The following is a 25819-nucleotide window of genomic DNA, read 5'->3' on the forward strand; positions in this document are numbered from 1 at the left end:
TGCAGTGGGCCTCGCTCTGGCCATGGAGGAGGCACAGGACAGAAAGGTCGGATTTGGAATGGGAGAGGGAGTTGAAGTGCTGAGCCACCGGGAGATCAGGTTAGTTATAGCGAGCCCTCCCAGTCAGATCCTTCCTGCACCGTCAGAACCTCACTACCAGCGCACGCTGCCCTCGGGACGGCTGCTAGTGTCTGGAGAGGTCTGCAAGGGTCTCCGAACAGCTTATTCGAACGGTTTATTCCGAACAGCTCCATCACAGAGGACTGTGATTTACAGACTGTTCCCAGGGACGCATTCAAAGACTGACATCGAGTGCTGCTGGAAGGACGCTCTTTGGTCTGCCCGAGCGCTGTTCACCGCCCAGCGGAGCGAGATGTCCGTCGGGGAATGTTGCCGACTGGCCCGCTGAGGGACGCACTGAAGCTCGGTTCAGCCAACGCCGAAGCTCGGTGAGGAAGGACCACAGTCTAAGTTCCTTTCGCTGCTGGACATGGGAGACAGGATGTGGTGAAGACGCCCCTCAAAATAAGGGAAGAGATACCACGCCAGTAGGTCACATGAGTGGCAAAGGTTGGGGATAAAGTTGTGAAATTTGAGCAATGTATGTAGACTGTATTGAATAATTTGTATAGCCTCTGAAAATGTCGGATGAATTTTTTGCACGGTTCATGTATTGTATGTATTTATTACCGGAATAAAGTCTATTTTGAAATTTGGAAGTGGAAAGAAATAATAGAAATTGCATTCATTGCAAAGTGCAAAAAGAGTTGAGATACTGCATTGTAATTTTGCTGCATGGCATTGTGGTATATATCATGTGTTGATTAGTGAATATGTTTAGTTTGTGACTTTATTTGAAGCAGAAATAATATGTGAATGCTTCATTGAGCATAATTCCGACTGGTAACTACGCACTTTGTCCGAGCACATTATCGCACGCGTCTTGCAAGCCATCTTAAATGACCACCTAAACTGTCATTTGGCAACCTAAAAAGATGCCTAGGTTGCCCGGCTAGCAACAGAGAAAAAAAGTTAAGTGAGAGCCCTGTTATGGGGAGAAGGCAGAAAAATTGGGGTTAGGAGGAGGAGATAGATCAACCATGATTGATGGGCCGAATGGCTTAATTCTTTCCTATCACTTATGACCTTATGACTGTGGTTAAAGTTCATTTTATGAGCAGAGTAGACTTGATGGGCCAAATGGCCCAATTCTGCTCCTATAACTTATGACCTTCCACCAGATCTCCCGTCAGCGTCCAGGGGTTCCAGAGAGAACCAAGTTGGGGGACTGAAGGAGTTTTTTTTTACAGTGGGCAGTATCTCTTTAAATCAGCAGCAGGACGAGGAAGTGAAACCGCACTGGAGTGCATCTCTGTGGGCCGCCCTGTCAACAGGAAACGGGCTGTTCGAGAAGGGTGGTGGCAACAAAAAAAAATGGACCAGGGACAAAAGATATCTTGGTTGGAAGACGAGCTCTCCTGCCCAATATGTCAGGACATCTTCAAGGACCCTGTGTTCCCGCCGTGTCAGCACAACTTCTGCTGCGCTTGTCTGATGAGCTACTGGAAACAAAAGGGAGGCTGTGACTGCCCGGTTTGCCGGGAGACATATTCCAACAGTGATTTAAAATGGAACCGCACGCTGGCCAACATTGTCGACTCTTTCCTGAAGGAAGCCAGCAAGGCTCGGGTGCAGGAGGACATGTGCGGGCAGCACAACGAGGAGCTGAAGCTCTTCTGCAAGGAGGACGAGGAGGTGCTGTGTGTCGTCTGCCTGCACTCGAAGAAGCATGAAAACCACAAGTGCCTTCCTTTGGACGAGGCAGCGAAAGAATGCAAGGTGGGGGAACCGGAGCATCGAGGTGGGGCTAGGACGAGAGGGTGGGCGGCGTGGCAGGGTATCAGGCGCGCACAATGTATGCGGGAGTTCCCAGGGGACGAGGGAGCGTTGGGATAGTATCCGGCAAGGCGATGGACAGAACATCGACTATCCCAACACACACAAAGGGCGGTGAGTGTATGGAACAAACTGCCAGAGGGGGCAGGGACTATCCCCACATTTAATAAACAGTTACACAGATACATGTATAGGACAGGTTTGGAGGTGTATGGACCAAACGCGGGCAAGTGGAACTAGTCTGGGACATATTGGTCGGTATGGGCAAGTTGGGCTGAAGGGCCTGTTTCCACACTCTGACTAACAGTCAGCTGAAAATCAATATAAAAGTTGAAAAAGCCACAATGTGCTGGAGTAACTCAGGGGGTCAGGCAACATCTCTGGAGAACTTGGACAGTGTCACTTTGGGTTGGGGCCCTTCCTCAGACTGAAGTGTTGAATTCTAAGAAGGGACCTGACCTGAAACCTCACCTATTCATTTTTAGTTTAGTTTAGAGATACAACATGAAAACAGACCCTTCGGCCCAACAAATCCATGCTGACCATCGATCACCCATTCACATACTAGCGCTACACACAAAATGCTGGAGTAACTCAGCGGGGCAGGCAGCTTCTCTGGAGAAAAGGAATGGGTGACATTCTCCAGAAACGCTGCATGTCCCGCTCAGTTACTCCAGCATTTTGTTTCTATCTTCGTTGCAAACCAACATCCGCAGTTTTTTCCTACACAATAATGCTACACACTCCCTACAACCCAGGGCAAATGTTGTCCAGAGATGCTGCTTGGCCCGCTGAGTTATTCCAGTACTTTGTACCTTTTTTGTTGTGGTAAACCAGCATCTGCAGTTCTTTGTGCCTCCAAGATTAAAAAGCAGGGATGAGCAGTCCATTCGGTAAGAGATGTGTGCTAGCCCTGACCTAGTTGAATCCCCCCATCTCTTTGCCCCAGAGCTGAAACATCAGCAGAAGTGAACCACTGACTTTGCAACTGAGAGATTCTCTTCCAGAGCCTCAGATCCTTAAGAGGGCGATTCTTTTGTTTTAAGTCGCTCGCTCACCCCTCCGCAATACGATCTGAATTCCCAAACCAGGTACTAGAGGCCACCAGTCTGAAATTCCTGTCCTGCCTCTGCCACGGGGAAAGCACCTCAAGCCAATAGTCCTGTGCTCCATGGAAGACCCTGGCACCTGCCTCACTGAGCATCTGTGCAACCATTCGGCCCATCCAGACTGATATACACCAAGAGTGGGTTGAGGGGCCTGTTTCTGTGCTGTATCTCTAAACTATACAACAAAACTAAACTAAAGTTCTGAATGGTCCTTCCACAAGCTAGCATACAGCCCTCATTCTCCAATCTTCCTCATTGCAGACATTGGACTTTTCTCTGGTACTATTACTCCACAATGCTGAGAACTATATTTTAGCACTCTGTATCTTTCACTTTGCTCTACTTGTGTTTTAGTAGAGCTTGATTGTATTAATGTAGAGTACTATCTGATTTGATCGGACAGCAAGCGAACATAAGCATTTTGCTGTACCTTGATGCATGTGGCAATAATAAACTAAACCCCGGGCTCCTGCAGGGCCAACATTGTGGCATGGTTCCACTGCCTCACTGCGCCAGAGACCAGGGTTCAATCTTGATCTCTAGTGTTATCAGTGTGGAGTTTGCACATACTCCCTGAAGAAGGGTCTCGACCCGAAACGTCACCCATTCCTTTTATCCAGAGATGCTGCCTGTCCTGCTGAGTTACTATTTTGTGTCTATCTCCCTGTGACCACCTAGGTTTTGTTCCAAAATATATGTTGGTGTAGGATAGCACTAGTGTATTGGTATTGCTAGTTGGCGCAGACACGGAGCGCAAAAGGGCCTGTTTGCCCGCTGTATCTTTAAACTAAACTAAAATTTCTGATTCTCTCTGCCACATGCTCACTCTCAAGGGAAGGGGCCACGACATCTCTCCAGACCCGCACTGCTGATGGATCCTTATTGAAGGGTGGTTCTGACCGGGAACTGTGTCTGTCCATTCCCTTCACAGATGCTGCCTGACCCACTGAGTTCTTCCGGCACTTTGTTTATTTCACATGATTCCAGCAGCTGCAAACATTTGTCTCTTTACACAGCATTTGTGCACACATTTGTTAACAATTACTATCCTTATGATTTTCAGTTTAATTTGCATTGCTTGCAAGGCTCCAGAAGAGCATTGAAAGAAACAAGAGCAGGGCCATTCACCCCTCCATTCTCTGCATGGAGCTGAGAGAATGGAGCAGCTGGGCTTGGACACTCTGGAGTTTAGAAGGATGAGAGGATATCTCATTGAAACATATGAGATTGTTAAGGGCTTGGACACGCTAGAGGCAGGAAACATGTTCCCGATGTTGGGGGAGTCCAGAACCAGGGACCACAGTTTAAGAATAAGGAGTAAGCCATTTAGAAACATAGAAACATAGAAATTAGGTGCAGGAGTAGGCCATTCGGCCCTTCGAGCCTGCACCGCCATTCAATATGATCATGGCTGATCATCCAACTCAGTTTCCCGTACCTGCCTTCTCTCCATATCCTCTGATCCCCTTAGCCACAAGGGCCACATCTAACTCCCTCTTAAATATAGCCAATGAATTGGCCTCAACTACCCTCTGTGGCAGAGAGTTCCAGAGATTCACCACTCTCTGTGTGAAAAAAGTTCTTCTCATCTCGGTTTTAAAGGATTTCCCCCCTTATCCTTAAGCTGTGACCCCTTGTCCTGGACTTCCCCAACATCGGGAACAATCTTCCTGCATCTAGCCTGTCCAACCCCTTAAGAATTTTGTAAGTTTCTATAAGATCCCCTCTCGATCTCCTAAATTCTAGGGAGTATAAACCAAGTCTATCCAGTCTTTCTTCATAAGACAGTCCTGACATCCCAGGAATCAGTCTGGTGAACCTTCTCTGCACTACCTCTATGGCAATAATGTCCTTCCTCAGATTTGGAGACCAAAACTGTACGCAATACTCCAGGTGTGGTCACACCAAGACCCTGTACAACTGCAGTAGAACGTCCCTACTCAAATCCTTTTGCTATGAAAGCCAACATGCCATTCGCTTTCTTTACTGCCTGCTGCACCTGCATGCCTACCTTCAATGACTGGTGTACCATGGCACCCAGGTCTCGCTGCATCTCCCCCTTTCCCAATCGGCCACCATTTAGATAATAGTCTGCTTTCCCATTTTTGCCACCAAAATGGATAACCTTACATTTATCCACATTATACTGCATCTGCCAAACATTTACCCACTCACCCAGCCTATCCAAGTCACCTTGCAGTCTCCTAGCATCCTCCTCACAGCTAACACTGCCCCCCAGCTTAGTGTCATCCGCAAACCTGGAGATATTGCCTTCAATTCCCTCATCCAGATCATTAATATATATTGTAAATAGCTGGGGTCCCAGCACTGAGCCTTGCGGTACCCCACTAGTCACTGCCTGCCATTGTGAAAAGGACCCGTTTACTCCTACTCTTTGCTTCCTGTTTGCCAGCCAGTTCTCTATCCATATCAATACTGAACCCCCAATGCCGTGTACTTTAATTTTGTATACTAATCTCTTATGTGGGACCTTGTCGAAAGCCTTCTGGAAGTCCAGATACACCACATGCACTGGTTCTCCCCTATCCACGCTACTACTATAAGATTCGTCAGACATGATTTACCTTTCATAAATCCATGCTGACTTTGTCCAATGATTTCACCACTTTCCAAATGTGCTGCTATCCCATCTTTAATAACTGACTCTAGCAGTTTCCCCACTACCGATGTTAGACTAACTGGTCTGTAATTCCCCGTTTTCTCTCTCCCTCGCTTCTTAAAAAGTGGGGTTACGTTTGCTACCCGCCAATCCTCTGGAACTACTCCAGAATCTAAAGAGTTTTGAAAGATTATTACTAATGTATCCACTATTTCTGGAGCTACTTCCTTAAGTACTCTGGGATGCAGCCTATCTGGCCCTGGGGATTTATCGGCCTTTAATCCATTCAAATTACCCAACACCACTTCCCGACTAACCTGGATTTCACTCAATTCCTCCAACTCCTTTGACCCGCGGTCCCCTGCTATTTCCGGCAAATTATTTATGTCTTCCTTAGTGAAGACGGAACCAAAGTAGTTATTCAATTGGTCCGCCATATCCTTGTTCCCCATGATCAACTCACCTGTTTCTGACTGCAAGGGACCTACATTTGTTTTAACTAATCTCTTTCTTTTCACATATCTATAAAAACTTTTGCAGTCAGTTTTTATGTTCCCTGCCAGTTTTCTTTCATAATCCATTTTTCCTTTCCTAATTAAGCCCTTTGTCCTCCTCTGCTGGTCTCTGAATTTCTCCCAGTCCTCCGGTATGCTGCTTTTTCTGGCTAATTTGTACGCATCATCCTTCGCTTTGATACTATCCCTGATTTCCCTTGTTATCCACGGATGCACTACCTTCCCTGATTTATTCTTTTGCCAAACTGGGATGAACAATTTTTGTAGTTCATCCATGCAGTCTTTAAATGTCTTCCATTGCATATCCACCGTCAACCCTTTTAGAATTATTTGCCAGTCAATTCACGTCTCATACCCTCAAAGTTACCTTTCTTTAAGCTCAAAACCATTGTTTCTGAATTAACAATGTCACTCTCCATCCTAATGAAGAACTCAACCATACTATGGTCACTCTTGCCCAAGGGGCCATGCGCAACAAGACTGCTAACTAACCCTTCCTCATTACTCAATACTCAATACTCAATAGCCTGCTCTCTCGTTGGTTCCTCTACATGTTGATTTAGATAACTATCCCGCATACATTCCAAGAAATCCTCTTCCTCAGCACCCCTGCCAATTTGATTCACCCAATCTATATGTAGATTGAAGTCACCCATTATAACTGCTTTGCCTTTGTCGCACACATTTCTAATTTCCTGTTTGATACCATCTCCAACTTCACTACTACTGTTAGGTGGCCTGTACACAACACCCACCAGCGTTTTCTGCCCCTTAGTGTTTCGCAGCTCTACCCATACCGATTCCACATCCTCCAAACTAATGTCCTTCCTTTCCATTGCGTTAATCTCCTCTCTAATCAGCAACGCTACCCCACCTCCTTTTCCTTTCTCTCTATCCCTCCTGAATATTGAATATCCCTGGATGTTCAGCTCCCAGCTTTGGTCACCCTGGAGCCATGTCTCCGTGATCCCAACTATATCATAATCATTAATGGCTATCTGCATGTTCAACTCATCCACCTTATTATGAATACTCCTTGAATTGAGACACAAAGCCTTCAGGCTTGTTTTTACAACTCTCTTACCACTTATACAATTATGTTGAGAAGTGGCCCTTTTTGATTTTTGCCCGGGTTTTGTCTGCCTGCCACTTTTACTTTTCACCTTGCCACCTCTTTCTTCTACCCTCATTTTACACCCCCCTGCCTCTCTGCTCTTTTACCCATCCCCCTGCCACATTAGTTTAAATCCTCCCCGACAGCACTAGTAAACACTCCCCCAAGGACATTGGTTCCATTCCAGCCCAGGTGCAGACCGTCCTGTTTGTACTGGTCCCACCTCCCCCAGAACTCGTTCCAACGCCCTAAAAAATTGAATCCCTCCCCCTTGCACCATTTTTGAAGCCACGTATTCATCTGCAATATCCTCCTATTTCTACTCTGACTAGCCCGTGGTACTGGTAGTAATCCAGAGATTATTACCTTTGAGGTCCTACTTTTAAGTTTATCTCCTAGCTCCCTAAATTCATCCTGTAGGACCTCATCCCTTTTTTTACCTATATCGTTGGTGCCAATATGCACCACGACAACTGGCTGTTCACCCTCCCCCTCCAGAATGTTCTGCAGCCGTTCAGTGACATCCCTGACCCTTGCACCAGGGAGGCAACATACCATCCTGGAGTCTCGTTTGCGGCCGCAGAAACGCCTATCTATTCCCCTGACAATTGAATCCCCTATTGCTATTGCCCTTCCACTCTTTTTCCCCCCCTCATGTGCCGCAGAGCCATCCATGGTGCCATGAACTTGGCTGCTGCTGCATTCCCCTGATGAGCCATATCCCCCAACAGTTTCCAAAATGGTATACCTGTTTAGGAGGGAGATGACCGCAGGGGACTCCTGGACTACCTGCCTACTGCTTTGCTGGCTATTGGCCACCCGTTCCCTTTCTGTCCTCTTACCTTTTACCTGCGATGTGACCAACTCGCTCTACGTGCTATCCACGACTTTCTCAGCATCGTGGATGCTCCAGTATGAATCCAGCCGCAGTTCCAATTGTTCAATGCGGTCTGCCACAAGCTGCAGCTGTACACACTTCCTGCAAACGTAGTCACCAGGGACACCGACCATATCCCTGATCTCCTACATGTTGCAGGCTGAGCAAACCACGGGGCCAATCTCCACCGACATAGTTAAATTGGGAGTAAGATATATTAAATATTAAAAAACACAAAACTTTATCCTTTAAACTTTACTAGTAAATACTGTACCCTTAACTCCCAGAATCCTTAACTCCCAGAATCCCTAACCTGAAGGCAAAAATGTAAAAATGTAAACTAATCAGAGGCTTCCCCCAGACGCCTTCTCTGTAGACTCCTTCTCATTTAGAGTGGAGACGAGGAAACACTTTTTCTCACGGAGAGTGGTGAGTCTGTGGAATTCTCTGCCTCAGAGGGTGGTGGAGGCAGGTTCTCTGGATGATTTCAAGAGCTAAATAGGGCTCTTAAAAATAGCGGAGTCGGGGGATGTGGGGAGAAGGCAGGAATGGGGTACTGATTGGGGATGATCAGCCAGGATCACATTGAATGGCGGTGCTGGCTCGAAGGGCCAAATGGCCTACTCCTGCACCTATTGTCTATTGTCTGCTGTCCATGGGGTCATAACCCCAATCCCCATTTCCAAGCCCATTTTCCATTATCCTCGACTCCCAATAGACCCAACGATCTGCCAATCTCGGCCTTCAATGACTCCACTGTGTTTCTCCAGGCAAGTGTTCCAGAAGTTCATCCAGTCTGAGAGCAGAAACTTGTCCCCTTGTCTGCCTGAAGTAGACAACCCTTTACAATACCCCTTAATTGACAGCCCAAATGGATAGAGAGGCAATGAATGGTATGCTTGCATTCAGTGTTATAGGCATGGAGGACAAGAATCAGAAAGTCATGATGCAGTTTTGTGAAACAGTGGTTGGGCCACATGGGGAGCATTGTGTGTAGCTCTGGTCGCCCCATTGCAGGAGGCATTGGACATGGTGCAGAAGAAGTTCACCATGATGCTGCCCGAATTAAATAGTATTAACTACAAGGATTGGTTGGGCAAACGTAGATTGTTTCCTCTAGAATATCTTTAGGTTGAGGGGAGACCTGCCGGGAATATATAAAATTCTGAGAGGTATAGATAGGGTAGACAGTCAGGACCATTTTCCAGCATGAAAATGTCACAGACTAAATTACATTGCTTTCAGATCAGAGGGTGAAAGTCTAAAGGAAATTTGCGGGACAAGGTTTTTTTTTTGCACAGAGTGTGGCGGGTGTCTGGAACGCATTGCCAGGGTTGATGGTGGAAGCAGATACTATAGTGGCTTTTAGGTGGGTGCACACATTTGTAATGAATGGAGGCAAATAGATCACTTGCAGGCAGAGGAGATTAATGTAACATGTGTGGAATTGACATTGTGGGCCAAAGCGTCTGTTCCTGTGCTGTACTGTGCTCTGCAATTCTCTATAAATACCCTTGTTCAATATACCCCCCATGCCGTGTATTTGCACCCTGGGGAAAAAAGGTTCTGACTATCCATGATAAGTTTCTATCTCATAATTTAAATACTTCTGTCAGGACTCCACTCAATCTCAGACGTTCCAGAGAAAATAATCTACATTTGACCAGCCTATCCTGGGAGGTGGATTGTAAAAGCTGTTTGAATCATGGCCGTGTGGTTTGCACCCAGTCTGCAGTTCCAGGCACACCCGCCCAGTCTCAACGGAGTACAACTGCCAAGAGTCAGATAAGGCATTGACTTAAAGGCACAGTCCACTTGGTTGTCATACAAGTCTGTTGTGGAGGAAAGCAGGCCGTGGGAGTGAGGTATGGGGAAAGGGGGGCTAAAGAGGCAGAGAGAGAGAGAGAGTGAGGAGAAAGTGAACGGTGTACTCAAATAGTCTGGGGTGTGAAATATATATTTATATACATATAGAGAGAGAGAGTCAAGAGTCATTTTATTGTCATATGTCCCAAACAATGAAATTCTTACTTGCGGCAGCACAACAGAAAATGTAAACAAAAATGATACTGCTGGTCATCTACATCAATGATTTAGATGAGAATAAACAGGGCGAGGTTAGCAAGTTTGCTGATGATACATAAGTGGGTGGTTTTGCAGATAGTGAAGATGGTTGTGAGCAATTGCAGCAGGATCTGGATCGATTGGCCAGGTGGGCTGAGGAATGGTTGATTGAATTTAATACAGAGAAGTGTGAGGTGTTGCATTTTGGGACCTCTAACAAGGGCAAGACCTGCACAGTGAATGGTAGGCCTTTGGTTAGTGGTGTAAAGCAGAGGGATCTAGGAGTGCAGGTGCATGGTTCCTTGAAGGTCAAGTCGCAGGTAGATAAGGCTTTTGGCACATTTGCCTTCATCAGTCAGAGTATTGAGTATAGGAGGTCATGTTGCAGTTGTATATTACGTTGGTGAGACCGCATTTAGAATATTGTATTCAGTTCTAGGCACCATGTTATAGGAAAGATATTGTCAAGCTTGAAGGGGGTCAGATATGATTTACGAGGAAGTTGCCGGGACTAGAGGGTATGAGCTATAAGGAGAGGTTGAGTAAGCTGGGTCTCTATTCCTTGGAAAGCAGGAGGATGAGGGGTGACCTTGTAGAAATGTATAAAATCATGAGAGGAATAGATCAGGTAGATGAGCAGAGTCTCTTGCCCAGAGTGGGGGAATCGAGGACCAGAGGACATAGGTTCAGGGTGAAGAGGAAAGGATTTAATAGGAATCTTAGGGGTAACTTTTTCATACAAAAGGTGGTTGGTGTATGGAACAAGCTGCCAGAGGAGGTAGTTGAGGCTGTGATTATCCCACGTTTAAGATACAGTTAGACAGGTACATGAATAGGACAGGTTTGGAGGGATATGTACCAAGTGCAGGCAGGTGGGACTAGTGTAGCTGGGACATGTGGGCAAGTTGGGCCAAATGGCCTTTTTCTACACGGCATCACACTATGACTATGACTCTACAGTACTCTGTATAATTATATCCTCCATTCTCTGTGAAAAAGTTGCCCCTCTGGATCCTATTAAATCTTTCCCCTCTTACCTTAAATCTGTCCTTTGCTTCCTGATTCATGACATAGGAACGGAATTAGGCCATTCAGCCCATCGAGTCTGCTCTGCCATTCGATCGAGACTGATTTATTTTTCACTGACTGGTTTCCTTTGCATAGCACATCCACCCCAATGTGCTCACATTTATTTATTGCACAAAGTTTCAGATTTGGACCCTTCTGAAGAATACTCCCGACCCAAAATGTCACCCATCCTTTAACTACAGAGATGCTGCATGACCCGCTGAGTTACTCCAGCACTTTGCGTCTATCTTCGGTATAAACCGATATCTGTTGTTTTTTCCTACATATTAATCTCTTGCTCTATCTTGATGTGCTATTGCTGAAACTAAATTCACCAACATAATTCTTTCAGGACGGCCTGAAGGCATCGATCAAAATTCTGAAATCCAAGATGGAGAAATTCCTTGGGTTCAGGAATGAGAATGACCTGTCTTTAAACCATATGAAGGTGAGCTCTAGAACGTGGGACCGACCATTATTTGGTGATCAGCAATGAACAGTGTGTGTGTGTGTGTGTTTTTGTTTGTGTACGGGGTGATTGCTCAGTGTGCCAAAGGGCCTGTTTCTGTGCAGTATCGCTAAAGTCCATCTGCCTTCCTTGGTCCACTTTCCCAGTTCAGTTTGGAGATACAGTGTGGAAACAGGCCCGTCGGCCCACCGAGCCCTTGCCGACCAGTGGTCACCCATACACTAGTGCTAGCATGCAATTTACAGAAGCCAATTAACCCACAAACCTACCTGTCTTTGGAATGTTGAGGAAACTGTAGCACCTGGAGAAAATGCCTCGCAGAGATCACATGGAGAACGTATGATCTCCAGACAGACAGCGCCCATAGTCAGGTCTGAAGAAGGGTCTTGACACAAAACATCACCTATTCCTTTTCTCCAGAGATGCTGCCTGACTCACTGAGTTACTCCGGCATTTTGTGTCTAGCACCCATAGTCAGGATCGAACCTGGAACTCCGCCACTTTAAGGCAGTAACTCTACCGCTGCGCCACTAGATGTAGTTAGTCTGGATCCTGTTGTAATCTTAGATAATCTTCTTCATCGTTCATTACACCACCAATTTTGTTGCCATCTGCAAACTTACTAACTATGTCCTCATCCAAATCGTCAAACAACAGAGGACCCAACACCGATCCCAGTGGCACTCCGCTAGTCATAGACCTACAATCTAAAAAAAAACCCTGACTTCTTCCACCAAACCAACTTTGTACCCAAGTTGTGAATTTAAATTTCCAGCATCTACATTTTTTATTTTAAATTTGAATTTCAAATAATAATGTCTCACTTCTGTTTGTTCTAGAGCCAGGCTTCGAGAACTAAAAAACAAATCAGACAGGAGTTTCAGAAACTTCACGGCTTCCTTCACACCGAGGAGGAGACTCTGATGGACAGTCTTCGAAAGGAGGAAAGGAACCATATTCAGTCAATGCAGCAGAAGGTTAAGAGAATCTCTGATGAGATTTCCATGCTGAAAGCCAACATTCAGGCTCTTGAGAGCCAACTCAGCCAACAAGATTCTGCACTCTTCCTTCTGGTGAGTGAGAGCTGGTCCGAGGAGATTATTGCAATAAGGCGTTGATAGATAAAACCATTGGAAATAATTGAGCAGAGGTGTTGCAGGAGAAGGGCAAATGGGTAATGAATTTTGTCCACCCTCCCCTTGATCCCACATTCATCCCTTTCTCCAAAGCCCCTCATCTCCAACATTCGCCTAGTTCCCACTAACATAGGGCGTCAGCTCCCACCATCTTCTCAGGAAAGGTTTTCCAGATCCAAACGACACCCATCCCATCTCCCATCGCCCCCAACTCCGGATCTTGGGCCTCTGGATACTGGTCCAATCTAAAGAGAGCAGCTTTCCGATGCTGACATCGCAATGTCTTTCAAGACACTGAAGTCATCCATTAATATTTAGAGATACAGGTGTATCCTATCCTACATATTAGGGACACATTTACAGTAGCCAATTAACATACAAACTTGCACATCTTTGGAAATGTGGGAGGAAACCGGAGCACCTGGAGAAAACCCACACGGCTCAAAGAGACAAAGTGCAAACTCCACACAGACAGTACCCGAAGTCAGGACCAAACCTGGGTCTCTGGCATTGTGAGGCAGCAACTTTACCGTTGCATCACTGTGCCACCCACTGTACAGCCTATTTTATGCATTTTGGAAACGCACAAGCTGATTTCCCCATCACCAATACCCACATAACACTGAATCACCTCAAAGTGCCTCAGCAAAGTGTTAGCCTGGGAAAACGTGCATCGTTTGTTGAATGAACTTTTAACGGCATCTCAATTAAATCTTTTGTTTCTTTTCTTCCAGAATCTTCCAGAAACTAGGAAAAGGTATGAACACCACTCTCTTGATGAACATCACCTTATTCTCTGCCTTAGTTGGCATGGGGCGCAGCGGTAGAGCTGCTGCCTTATGCCCCTGTCCCACTTAGGAAACCGGAACGGAAACCTCTGGAGACTTTGCGCCCCACCCAAGGTTTCCGTGCGGTTCCCGGAGGTTTTTGTCAGTCTCCCTACCTGCTTCCACTACCTGTAACCTCCGGGAACCGCACGGAAACCTTGAGTGGGGCGCAAAGTCTCCAGAGGTTTCGGTTCAGGTTTCCTAAGTGGGACAGGGGCATTACAGTGCCAGAGACCAGGCTTTGATTCTGACTATGGGTGCTGTCTGTGCAGAGTTTGTATGTTGTCCCTGTGACTGTGTGGGTTTTGTCCAGGTGCTCCGGTTTCATCCTAAACTCTAAAGAGGTGTAGGGTTGTAGGTTAATTGGCGTTGGTAAAATTGTAAATTGTCCCTAGTGTGTAGAATAGTGCTATTGTACGGGGACCGCTGGTTGGCGTGAGCTGAAGGGCCTGCTTCCGTGCTGTATCTCTAAAGTCTAGTCCTAGAATCATACAGCATGGAAATAGGCCCTTTATCTCAACTCGTCCACGACAATAATTTTGTCCACCCGAGCTGGTCTCAGTTGCCGGCATTTGGCAAAATCCCTCAAACCTTTCCAGTGCATGAAATGTCCACGTGTAACTCTGCCCACACTGACAACATCTTCTTAACCCTATGCCCTCTAGTTTAAGACTCCCTTACACTGAAGAACTGACCATCACCTCTTTATCTATGCCGCTCTTGAATTTACAAACTTCTATAAGATTAGCCCATGGCCTCTTTTGATTAAATGAAAACAGTTACAGACTATCCAGTTTCTTAGTACTCAATCCCAGCTACTGTATGTCCTTTTGAATTAGCAGCCTTTCTAGTTTACTCTTACCTAGAGTATGGTGACCAGAACTGCACTCAATACTCCAAGTGCAGTCTTGCCAACACCACCCTACTCTAAATTATGTCCCAACTCCTGTACTCATTGCCTGAACGATTGCTTATTCACCACCTGTGTTGTCACTGTCAGGGGACTATGTACTTGTTATGCTTGGTCTCCCTTTTCAGCAACACTCTCCAGTCCTGTCATTCATTGTCTATGCCCTAGCCTGGTTTAACTTCCTAAAATGCATCACCATGCACTTGTCTGAATTAATTTGCATCTGCCATTCCATTTCCTACTTTCCCAGCTCAGTATACCTGGATCCTGTTGTAACCGTAAATAATCCTGTCCACTGTCCGTTGTACTACCAATGTTAATGACATCTGCAAATGTACTAATTACGCATCTACCTTCTCATTCAAATTGTTAATATATATATGACAAACGGTATGGTCCCACACTGATACCTTGGGCACATCATCTCCACTCCCACCCTCTAATTTAATTGTGGATTTGTTGCAAGAGTACAATGGGGCTTTCTGTATCTGTGTTTTAACTTTAAGAGATTCATGCACATGAACATCCAGATTCCTCTTGACACTTTCAATTGTTTGCCTTAATAAAAAAAAATAAAATAAAAAAACCTCTCTTCTATCAATAACCTCAATTCTTTTTATCAAAGTAAATGACCACAATTTTTCCACATTTTGTCCCATATGCCCTGTCCTCGCCCATTTATAATGCCTCTCTAGATCATCCTGAAGCCTCCCTTCATCGTTGCTGCCTAACAGCGCCAGAGACCCGGGTTCGGTCCTGACTACGGGTGCTGTCTATACGAAGTTGTATGTTCCCCCTGTGACAGCGCGGGTTTTCTCTGACAGCGCGGGTTTTCTCTGGGTGCTCCGGTTTTCTCTCACACCACAAAGACGTGCAGGTTTGTAGGTTAATTTAACTGGTAAAAATTGTAAATTGTCCCAAGTGTGTAGGATAATGCTAGTGTTTCGCTGGTCAACACAGACTTGGTGGGGCGAAGGGCCTATTTCACGCTGTATCTCTAAAAGTCTACGAAAAAGTCTAAACCCTCTTCACCACCTGCACTGCCACCTGCTTTATATCTCTGATGCATCGCACTCCATTTTCTCATCCAAATTCCAAGTCCTTCTATCGGTCTTGTTTCTGTTCTTTGTACGACAGTCTCACACTTTAACTGATGCTCAGACCCTGTAGCGTTCTGTAGACTGCTCGCTAAATCCAGATCTTGTTATCTCTCTGACATTCCCTCTCCTCCCAGAGCCAACTGCACTCTGCAAGATCCCGAGCCGGCCTCCGCAATGATTGATGTGGGACGTTATGTCGGTTCCTTACAATACCGAGTCTGGAAGAAAATGCTGAACATTATCAACACAGGTTTGTACGCATTACCGATACAAAAAGTTTGGAGTTTGCCCTCTGTCAGTGCATTAACTCTGTGCTGTGGCAAACATTTCCTTTTTATTTCCTTTCGGATGCTGAAAAACTTTGACAATGGGTGAAAATCAGTTTACAAAATCGCTGTGGTCTTGCGTAGTGAGACCATGAACAAACTCCAGTGGTGGAATAAAGACATTTAGGTGTATCTGAGGACAGATATGAGTGAGGAGGGAAGGGATGGGATTGCTTTGCCAGTAGATATCCGGGAGCCAAAGGATCCTTCCGTGTCACAGTAGTCGAGATGGGCGCGGCACAGTGGTGTTGCAATACAGAGCCTGAGTTGTAGGTTCGATCATGATTACGGATGTTATCTGTATGGAGTCTGTACTTTCTCCCCGTGACTATGTGGGTTTTCCCAGGGTGCTCCGGTTTCCTCCTACATGAGCTACATCCAATGATTTATAGGTTTGTAGGTTAATTGGTTTCGGTAAAAATGTTTCATTTTCCCTAGTGTGTAGGATAATGCTGGTCGGCTGGTCGGTGTAGACTCGAGGGAGTCATCGGAAAGACTATACATGATGACAATCGAGCCATCCACAGTTCACATATATATGATACATGATTAAGGGAATAACGTTTAGTGCAAGATAAAATCTAGTAAAGTCCGATTACAGCTGGGAAGAAACTTTGAATCTGGAGGTGTGCATTTTCACACTTCTACGCCTCTTTCCTGCTGGGAGAGGGGAGAAGAGGGAGTGATTGGTTCTTGATTATGCTGCTGGCCTTGCTGAGGCCGTGTGCGCTATAAATGGAGTCAATAGAAGGGAGGTTGGTTTGTGTGATGGTCTGGGATGCCTCCACAATACTCTGCAATTTCTTGTTGAGCTCCGTGCGCCAGGGGGAGGTGCAGACGAAGTATTCACAGCCGTCCATCAACCCAATAGCCCAGAATCCGTTCTCTGGGTCCTCCTTGATGACTCCTTTCTCTCTGGCATATCCCGTGGCCACTCCCAAACACCAGCCAGTCAGGCCCTTCACATCCACATCCCATTGATGCTTTTCCCAAACCATGCTGTGATGCATCCCCATATAATGCTTTCTACGGTGCACCAGTAGATGTTGGCAAGAGTTGATGGGGACATGCCGAACATCCAAAGCTTTTGAAGGAAGCAGGGGTGTTGGTGTGCTTTCTTGGTCATTGCTTCAATATGGGTTGGACAAGTTGCTGGTGATATTTACTCCGAGAATCTTTCAACCATCTCTACTTCAGCGCTGCATATATGTACCCCTTCGTTTTGTATGTATTGTATAGCAAACCACTCCTGCTTACTTTACCTTGTTTCCCCCCCCCCCCCCCCCCCCCCCCCCCCCCCCCCCCCACCCTCACACAGCCCCTGTGACCCTGGATCCGAACACAGCCGCACCCTGGCTCCACCTGTCCGACGATCTGACGGTTATGGGCTACCGTCTATCCAAGCTGCAGCTACCGGATAACCCAGAGAGGTTTGACTCCTGCGTGTCAGTGCTGGGCTCGGAAGGATTCTCCTCGGGAAAGCATCACTGGGACGTGGATGTGAAGGGCCTGACTGGCTGGTGTTTTGGGAGTGGCCAAGGCATCTGCCAGAAGGAAAGGAGTCATCAAGGTGGACCCGGAGAATGGCTTCTGGGCCATTGGGTTGATGGACGGCTGTGAATACTACGCCTGCACCTCCCCCTGGCGCACGGAGCTCAGCGTCAGTCCCCAGATCATCCGCGTCGACCTGGACTGCAAGGCTGGCATCGTGTCCTTTTATAACGTTGAAAACATGAGCCTTCTTTACAGCTTCACAGACACCTTTACCGAGAAGGTCTATCCCTACTTCTGCCCTTGCCTGGTCCCAGCCAACACTAACCTCTCGGCTATGAAAATCTGCCCCCTCCAAGTGGCTTTGCAGAATTAATAGTGCACTATTAACATCTTGAATCTGAAATTGGGCTGAGATTAAGCACACAGTGTGTGTGCAACTCCAGATAATGTTGCGATGCCCTTATGCCAAAACCCCCTGGAGGGTTATTCATTGTTGAGTTTCCCATCACTGCTCACTCAAGAACCAAAGCTTGGTGAAATAATTCAGGGTGTTACAGCCTGATGCTGTACCTGGAGTTGATGGTTTTTGCAGTGATGTTACTGTGCCAGCAGCTAACATTCTGCAGCTGCAGAGACCCCAAGTTCGATTCTCACTGTCACAAATGTACATCAATTTATTATTAGTATCTGGAGTTTTTTTTTTTAAAGCCAGTCTGTAAAACGGGGAGATAACTGGCTTTGGTGAAATTAATCTTTAGACTTCAGAGCGCATAAATAAGCCCTTCAGCCCACCGAGTCCACACTGACCATCGATCACTCCTACACTAGCACTATCCCACATACTATATAACCATATAACAATTACAGCACGGAAACAGGCCATCTCGGCCCTACAAGTCCGTGCCAAACAACTTTTTTCCCTTAGTCCCACCTGCCTGCACTCATACCATAACCCTCCATTCCCTTCTCTTCCATATGCCTATCCAATTTATTTTTAAATGATACCAATGAACCTGCCGACACCACTTCCACTGGAAGCTCATTCCACACCGCTACCACTCTCTGAGACTGGGAACAATTTTACCAAAGCCAATTAACCTACAAACCTGAACGTTTTTTTGTACTGCAGGAGGAAACCGGAGCACCCGGAGTAAACCCACCCAGTCACGGGAGAACATACAAATTCCGTAAAGACAGGGTCAAACCCGGGACTCTGGCGCTGTAAGGCAGCAACTACCGCTGTGTCACCGTACCGTCTCTCTGATTCAAGCACTGCCTTCAGGGACAGTAAACTGCCAACCTCAGCCACTATCCAACTTACAAATATACCAATTAGGAATGGGAATAGAACATTCAGTCCCTCAACACCTCTGCCATTCAGTATGATCATGGGTAATATAAACCTCTGCTCCATGTCCCAGAACATCTCATCCTTTGCTTATCTAGACTATATCTACCTCCATCTTAAACTTATTCAACAAATCTACTTTCATGAGCCTTTTAGTTCCAGAGACTCACCACCCTCTAAGAATCATAGTCATACAGCACAGAATCAGGCCCTTCAGCCCATCTCATCCATGCTGACTAAGATGCTCATCTATGCTGGTTCATTTTCCAGTATTTGACCCATTGCTCTCTGAATCTTTCTGACCCATGCATCTGTCCAAATGTTGTATTGTACCTACCTCAACCACTTTCTCTGGCAGCTCATTCCATATGAGAATGTTGTCCCTCAAAATCCTATGAGGTCTTTCCCCTCTCATCTAAAACCAATTCCCTCCAGTTCTTGATTCCCCTGTGTGCATTCACCCTATGTCCCTCAGGATTTCATACACCTCTATAGGCTCATAACTCTGTTCACTGGATGGCTATAGATTGAATGGTAAGATCTTTCTGTACATCAATGCTGTCAAGGGTCTTGCCATTGATTGTATGTTTATGCTTGGTATTCTCTGTCCCAAAGTGCTACACCTCCAATTTACACAGATTAAACTCCATCTGCCATTTCTTCGCCTACACCTAAAACTGTTCCCCACATCAGAGGTAAATAAAACTAGAGGACAGATATAGGGCAAGTAGTAAGAAATTTGGAATCTGATGGGGACCTTTATCACCCAGAGAGTGGTGAGTAGCTGGAATGCACTGCTAGTGGAAACAGAGTCACAGTGAGCATTTGATGAACCCAAATCACTTGAGCAAGGACTAGGTGCTCAGGGGCAAGAGCTAGGTGTTCAGAAATGGGATGCTCAGGATATCCACCGGATAGCATGGATGAATTGGGCTGAATGGCCTGTTGCTGTGCTTTACGATACTATGAATGAAATTTACAGTACAGCAGACTGCATTCCTCTGATACGTCAATTCCTCTTAAATGTTTGCATGTTTCTAGAGTCATAGAGTGGTACAGTGTGCAAACAGGCCCTTCGGCCTAACTTGCCCACACCAGCCAACATGTCCCAGCTACATTAATCCCACTTGCCTGTGTTTTGTCCATATCCCTCCAAATCTGTCCTATCCATGTAACTGTCTAAATGTTTCTTAAACTTTGGGATAGTTCCAGCCTCAACTACCTCTGACAGCTTGTTCCATACACCAACCACCCTTTGTGTGGAAAAGGTTAGCCCTTAGATTCCTATTAAACCTCTTCCCTTTCATCCTAAACCTATGTCCTCTGGTTCTCAAATACATTTCGAGGAAATACATTTTCTACATTTATTCTATTCTGAGATGTTGGCTTTCCCAACTATTTTGGCTTAATTAACATCTCTGAAACAAGCCTATGGTATTGACAGGGATCAGCCCTTTTGTCAATCTGTGATATGTAGAAACGTGTATCAGATACAGGTGGCTTAATGGAAATGCAAAGATATTCTCCCAACCAAAGCCAATTACAGTGAAACCTCTGCTACTCTATCGGAAGGTCAATTGGTCCTGGCTCTCCTCACAGCTGAAACATCTGCCCAGGATCATCTGTGTAAATAAAGCACAAAGTTCTGGTGTAACACAGCAGGTCAGGCAACATAGAAAATAGGTGCTGGAGTAGGCCATTTGGCCCTTCGAGCCTGCACCGCCATTCAATATGATCATGGCTGATCATCCAACAGTATCCTGTACCTGCCTTCTCTCCATACCCCCTGATCCCCCTAGCAACAAGTGCCACATCTAACTCCCTCTTAAATATAGCCAATGAACTGGCCTCAACTACCCTCTGTGGCAGAGAGTTCCAGAGATTCCCCACTCTCTGTGTGAAAAATGTTTTTCTCATCTCGGTCCTAAAGGATTTCCCCTCTATCCTTATGCTGTGACCCCTTGTCCTGGACTTCCCCAACATCGGGAACAATCTTCCTGCATCTAGCCTGTCCAACCCCTTAAGAATTTTGTAAGTTTCTAAAAGATCACCCCTCAATCTCCTAAATTCTAGCGAGTACAAGCCGAGTCTATCCAGTCTTTCTTCATATGAAAGTCCTGACATCCCAGGAATCAGTCTGGTGAGCCTTCACTGCACTCCCTCTATGGCAATAATGTCCTTCCTCAGATTTGGAGACCAAAACTGTATGGAATACTCGAGGTGTGGTCTCACCAACACCCTGTACAACTGCAGTAGAACCTCGGAGGTTACACAAAAAAGCTGGAGAAACTCAGCGGAACCAGTAGAACCTCCCTGCTCCTATACTCAAATCCTTTTGCTATGAATGCTAACATACCATTCGCTTTCTTCACTGCCTGCTGCACCTGCATGCCTACTTTCAATGACTGGTGTACCATGACACCCAGGTCTCGTTGCATCTCCCCTTTTCCTAATCGGCCACCATTTAGATAATAGTCTGCTTTCCTGTTTTTGCCACCAAAGTGGATAACCTCACATTTATCCACATTATACTGCATCTGCCATGCATTTGCTCACTCACCCAGCCTATCCAAGTCACCTTGCAGCCTCCTAGCATCCTCCTCACAGCTCACAGCTTGGGCACCAACATACGTGGTGCCCAAGCCCTCCACAGATTCTGCCTGGCCCACTGGGTTCCTCCAGCACCTTGTGTTTTATTCGATTACAACATCTGCAGTTTTGCCTGTTCACCTATCTAAATCTCTATTGTGCTTCCTATTAAACACATTAAAGACTCAGTTTTAACATGCTTATCAATGCTTTTTGTCTTTCTACAGTTGCTGTCTTATGCCCTGTTAATAAACCCCAGGAAAATCTTTGGACGTTGACTTTCCAGGCTTCATAGATAATTTACTAATCTTTGGTTGCAGTGGCCAGTGGTGTGAATGCCTGTCTCATAAGAACAGTGAAAGCCTACCACTGCCCCTCAATCTATGATGCATTTCAGTTCAATCAACACACTCAGCTAGGTCTGTCTCATTGAAGCACACATGTTGACAAGAGTCCACTGATAGTATAATATATGTATATAAGCAAACAGGTCCTTCGGCCCACCATGTCAGTGCTGGGATCAAGTATCCATCTGTATTAATCCCAAGTACTGGCACTTGGTCCGGTGCTGAATTCCCCCTATAGTAGGAATCCTTGCAGTTCTCCAGACCTCAGGTATAGTCACTCTTCCAGCATCCCTAGACTGCTCAGCCTGTGCCATCACATTGGCACACCTGCCCTGTGGTAGCATCCCCCAATGTCTGGACCTGTAACATTTTAGCACAGGTATTGAGCAGAAGCATGGATTTCCCTTTGGTCATTGCATTAGAGGCTGGCTCTGGGTTCCTGCACTAATGTCTAAAAATCTAACACTCTGACCAAGTGGACAAGATTTCCTCCTGACTCGTGGTTTGTCAGTTATGTATCGATCGAACAAGAATGCAGAATACACTGAGAGGTCCAAGGAGCTGAGGCAGCTTCCACCAGGGTAGGTGTGGGTCATGCCAGTGAGGGAAGGCAGCATCGCAGAGCCCCTTGGTGACGTTGAGAATATACAAATTAGTAATGGGAGTAGACTATTCAGCCTCTCGAAACACCTCTGCCATTCAATATGATCACGGATAATGTGTCTATAACCTTTGCTCCACATACCTGACCATCTCATCCCTTGCTTATCCAGAATATATCTACCTCCATCTTAAACTTATTCAAAAACTCTACTTCCATTGGCCTTTCAGGGAAATGAGTTCCAGAGACTCGCCACCCTCTGAATCATAGTCATACAGCACAGAATCAGAGGGTGATCCTTCCCATCCATCATCAGTGCGGCACGGTGGTGCAGCAGTAGAGTTGCTGTCTTACAGCGCCAGAGACCCGGGTTCGATCCTGACTACAGGTGATGCCTGTACGGAGTTTGTATTTTCTCCCTGTGGTCACATGGGTTTGCTCCAGTTTCCTCCTACGCTTGCAAGACATGGAGGTTTGTCAGTTAATTGGCTTAATTAATATGGTAAATTGCCCCGAGTGTGTAGGATAGTGCTAGTGTACAGGGTGATTGCCAGTCAGCATGGATTCGGTGGGCCGAAGGGCCTGTTTCCGTACTGTATCTGTAAAGCCTAAAAATCTTAAACCAGTGGTGACCAGTCGCAGTTCTAGGTGGCAAGGGTCAGACATCCCTGACCCTCTCCCCTCCTGCTCCCTTCATGGTGTTGACTGACAGCAAGGCTAGTTCTGGAAAGTTGGCAGGTTTCCCCAGTCACCAGTGGAGGTTGGAGCTGAGAGTTTTTGAGAGCTGCACTCAGGCTATGAAGCAAAGAGACCTCGACTCAGCTACAGAGCCCAGCCTCTAACACAATGGCCTCATACGAGAGCAAGCACATGCCCACTGCGAATCTGATGGTGTCCTCCACTCCTTTAAAGAATCAATCGACACCATTGGGATACATCACAGCTTGGCACGGCAACTGCTCTGCCCAGGTCCGTGAGAACTAGTGAACGTAGCCATCCACTACACATACCAGCCACCACCCCTCCCCCCCTCCCCCGTTCCGTACTGTTATTTTCTCTCTTGCTCTACCTAATGGATGATATAATCTGCCTGCATAGCACACAAAACAAAAGTTATTCCACTGGATCTAGATACTCATGACATTAATAAAACAATCCCTATATGTGGTTTTAATTTGATGGAGCGAAGTGGCGTTTCATTTAGTGAGGGTATTTTTTGATCTGTTGAAACCTTATCCATCACTGCGGGGTGTCACTAACAGGCATGTTGACGTGGAAAGTAAAACAACTGTAGATATGGAAAGTCTGAAATAAATTGGCAAACACAGGGAATACTGAGGCAGAACCAGCGTTTCATGTTGATGCAGGACAGCTGATAGACATGAGGATTTGTTGACTTCACAATACAGTAAAATTATCTGATAAAGCTGCTTGAATTCAGGATGGCCCCATACCGAGAGGGAACACACACACAAACAGATTGCAGCATCTGCAGTCTTTTGTGTCTGTCTCCCTTTTACTGTGGAACGAGTCCCAAGGATCAGCACAGAGCACAGTCCGTATGTAGGAAAGAACTGCTGATGCTGGTTTAAATTGAAAGTAGACACAAAATGCTGGAGTAACTCAGCAGGACACGCGCCCATTCCTTCCCTCCAGAGATCCTGCCTGTCCCGCTGAGTTACTCCAGTATTTTGTGTCTACCTTTGAGGAAACAGTCAGCATAGCTTTAGCATGTAGAAGTGTTTTGCACAGGAACTGGCCTTTAGGCCCACCAAGTCTGTGCCCACCATGATCAAAATCGAACTAATTCCATCTGCCTACGGATGGACTTTTTAAGACTTTAGATACAGCGTGACAACAGGCTAGCCATCACCCATACACTAGCACTATCCTACACACTCAGGAAAATTTACGATTTACAGAAGCTAATTAGCCTACAAATCTGTCGTCTTTGGAGAGTGAGAGGGAACCAGGCCATCCGGAAAAAAACAACGCGGTCACAGGGTGAATATACAAACTCTGTACAGATAACACCCATACCATAGTCAGGATCGAACCCGGGTCTCTGGTGCTGTAAGGCAGCAACTCTACCATGGCGCCACTGTGCCGTCTTTCATATCCCTCCATTCCCTGCCTGTTCACGTTCATCTAAATGCCTCTTAAATATTTCTGTACAGATTACAGTAATTGGGCTGTTAATGTTACAGGGGTTATACAAGAATGATCCTAGGAATCAGTGGGTTAACATATGATGAGCGTTTGACGGCACTGGGCCTGTATTCACTGGAGTTCAGAAGAATGAGGGGGAACCTCATTGAAACATATCGAATAGTAAAAGGCTTGGATAGAGTGGATGTGGAGAAGATGTTTCCATTGGTGGGAGAGTCTTAGACTTGAGGTCATAGCCTTAGAATTAAAGGATGTTCCTTTAGGAACACGATGAGGAGAAATGGTGTTAGTCAGGGGGTGGTGAATCTATGGACTTCTGCCACAGAAGGTTGTGGAGGCCATCAATGGATATTTTTAAGGCAGAGATAGATAGATTCTTGATTAGTACGGGTGTTAATGGTTATGAGAAGAAGGCAGGAGAATGGGGTTAGGAGGGAGAGATAGGTCAGTCATGATTGAATGGCAGAGCGGACTTGATGGACCGAATGGCCTAATTCTCCTATCAGTTATGATCTTATGAAAGCTGCCTTCCTCACCTCACAGACCGACTGCGGGAGTGACAGTGTTTGGCCAGTGAGTGCTGATGTGACTCGTGGTTTGCTGAAATGATATCACCTCCAGCAATTTCCTGGAACATTTCATCGATCAGCAGCTGATATCCACTCACAACCCAGATGCAAATTAAATGCTCCGCTTGCTCCCTAATTTGTAGTCAACGACAGTAAGAATTCGATGACCTCAGCTGCCCTGATGCAAGGATTACGGACAGAATCAATTAATGGGGAGCGGCAAGTGAAATGAGTGACATATGAAATCATTGAACAGCTAACCTGAATCATCTGGCTCCTGAATTAATCAAAGGAGAGGGTCGTTCGGAGCTCACTGGAAGGGGAGCACAAGTTATTAAAGGGAGATTTTATTAAATAGTCATAAGGTCATAAGGAATATGAGTAGGCCCATCATGGCCGATCTATCTCTTCATCCTAACCCCATTCTCCTGCCTTCTCCCCATAACCTCTGACACTGGTACTAATCAAGAATCTATCTATCTCTGCCTTAAAAATATCCACTGACTGCCCCCACAGCCATCCGAGGCAAAGAATGTGACAGGTTCACCACCCTCTGACTAAAGAAATTCCTCCTCATCTTCTTCCTAAAAGAAAGAAATGTGTTTTTCTTTTGTTCATCATTCAGAGTATTGGTGGCAAGGGCAGGTTTGCAGCCCACCTCTAATTGCCCC

At 46.0% G+C, this 25819-nt stretch overlaps 1 protein-coding gene across 1 annotated transcript; it reads left to right on the plus strand.

The window, feature by feature from the left end:
• Window positions 1-802: 802 nt before the first annotated feature.
• Window positions 803-23589, plus strand: LOC129699359 (zinc-binding protein A33-like). The gene is given in 7 exon segments (XM_055639064.1): window positions 803-1839; window positions 11616-11711; window positions 12572-12805; window positions 13603-13625; window positions 15840-15955; window positions 17350-17555; window positions 17557-23589. Coding segments are annotated over 7 exon segments (1422 nt in total). The 5' UTR covers window positions 803-1434; the 3' UTR covers window positions 17899-23589.
• Window positions 23590-25819: the final 2230 nt, after the last annotated feature.

This window comes from Leucoraja erinacea, chromosome 8, assembly GCF_028641065.1.
Source record: "Leucoraja erinacea ecotype New England chromosome 8, Leri_hhj_1, whole genome shotgun sequence".
NCBI classification, from domain to species: Eukaryota; Metazoa; Chordata; class Chondrichthyes; order Rajiformes; family Rajidae; genus Leucoraja; species Leucoraja erinaceus.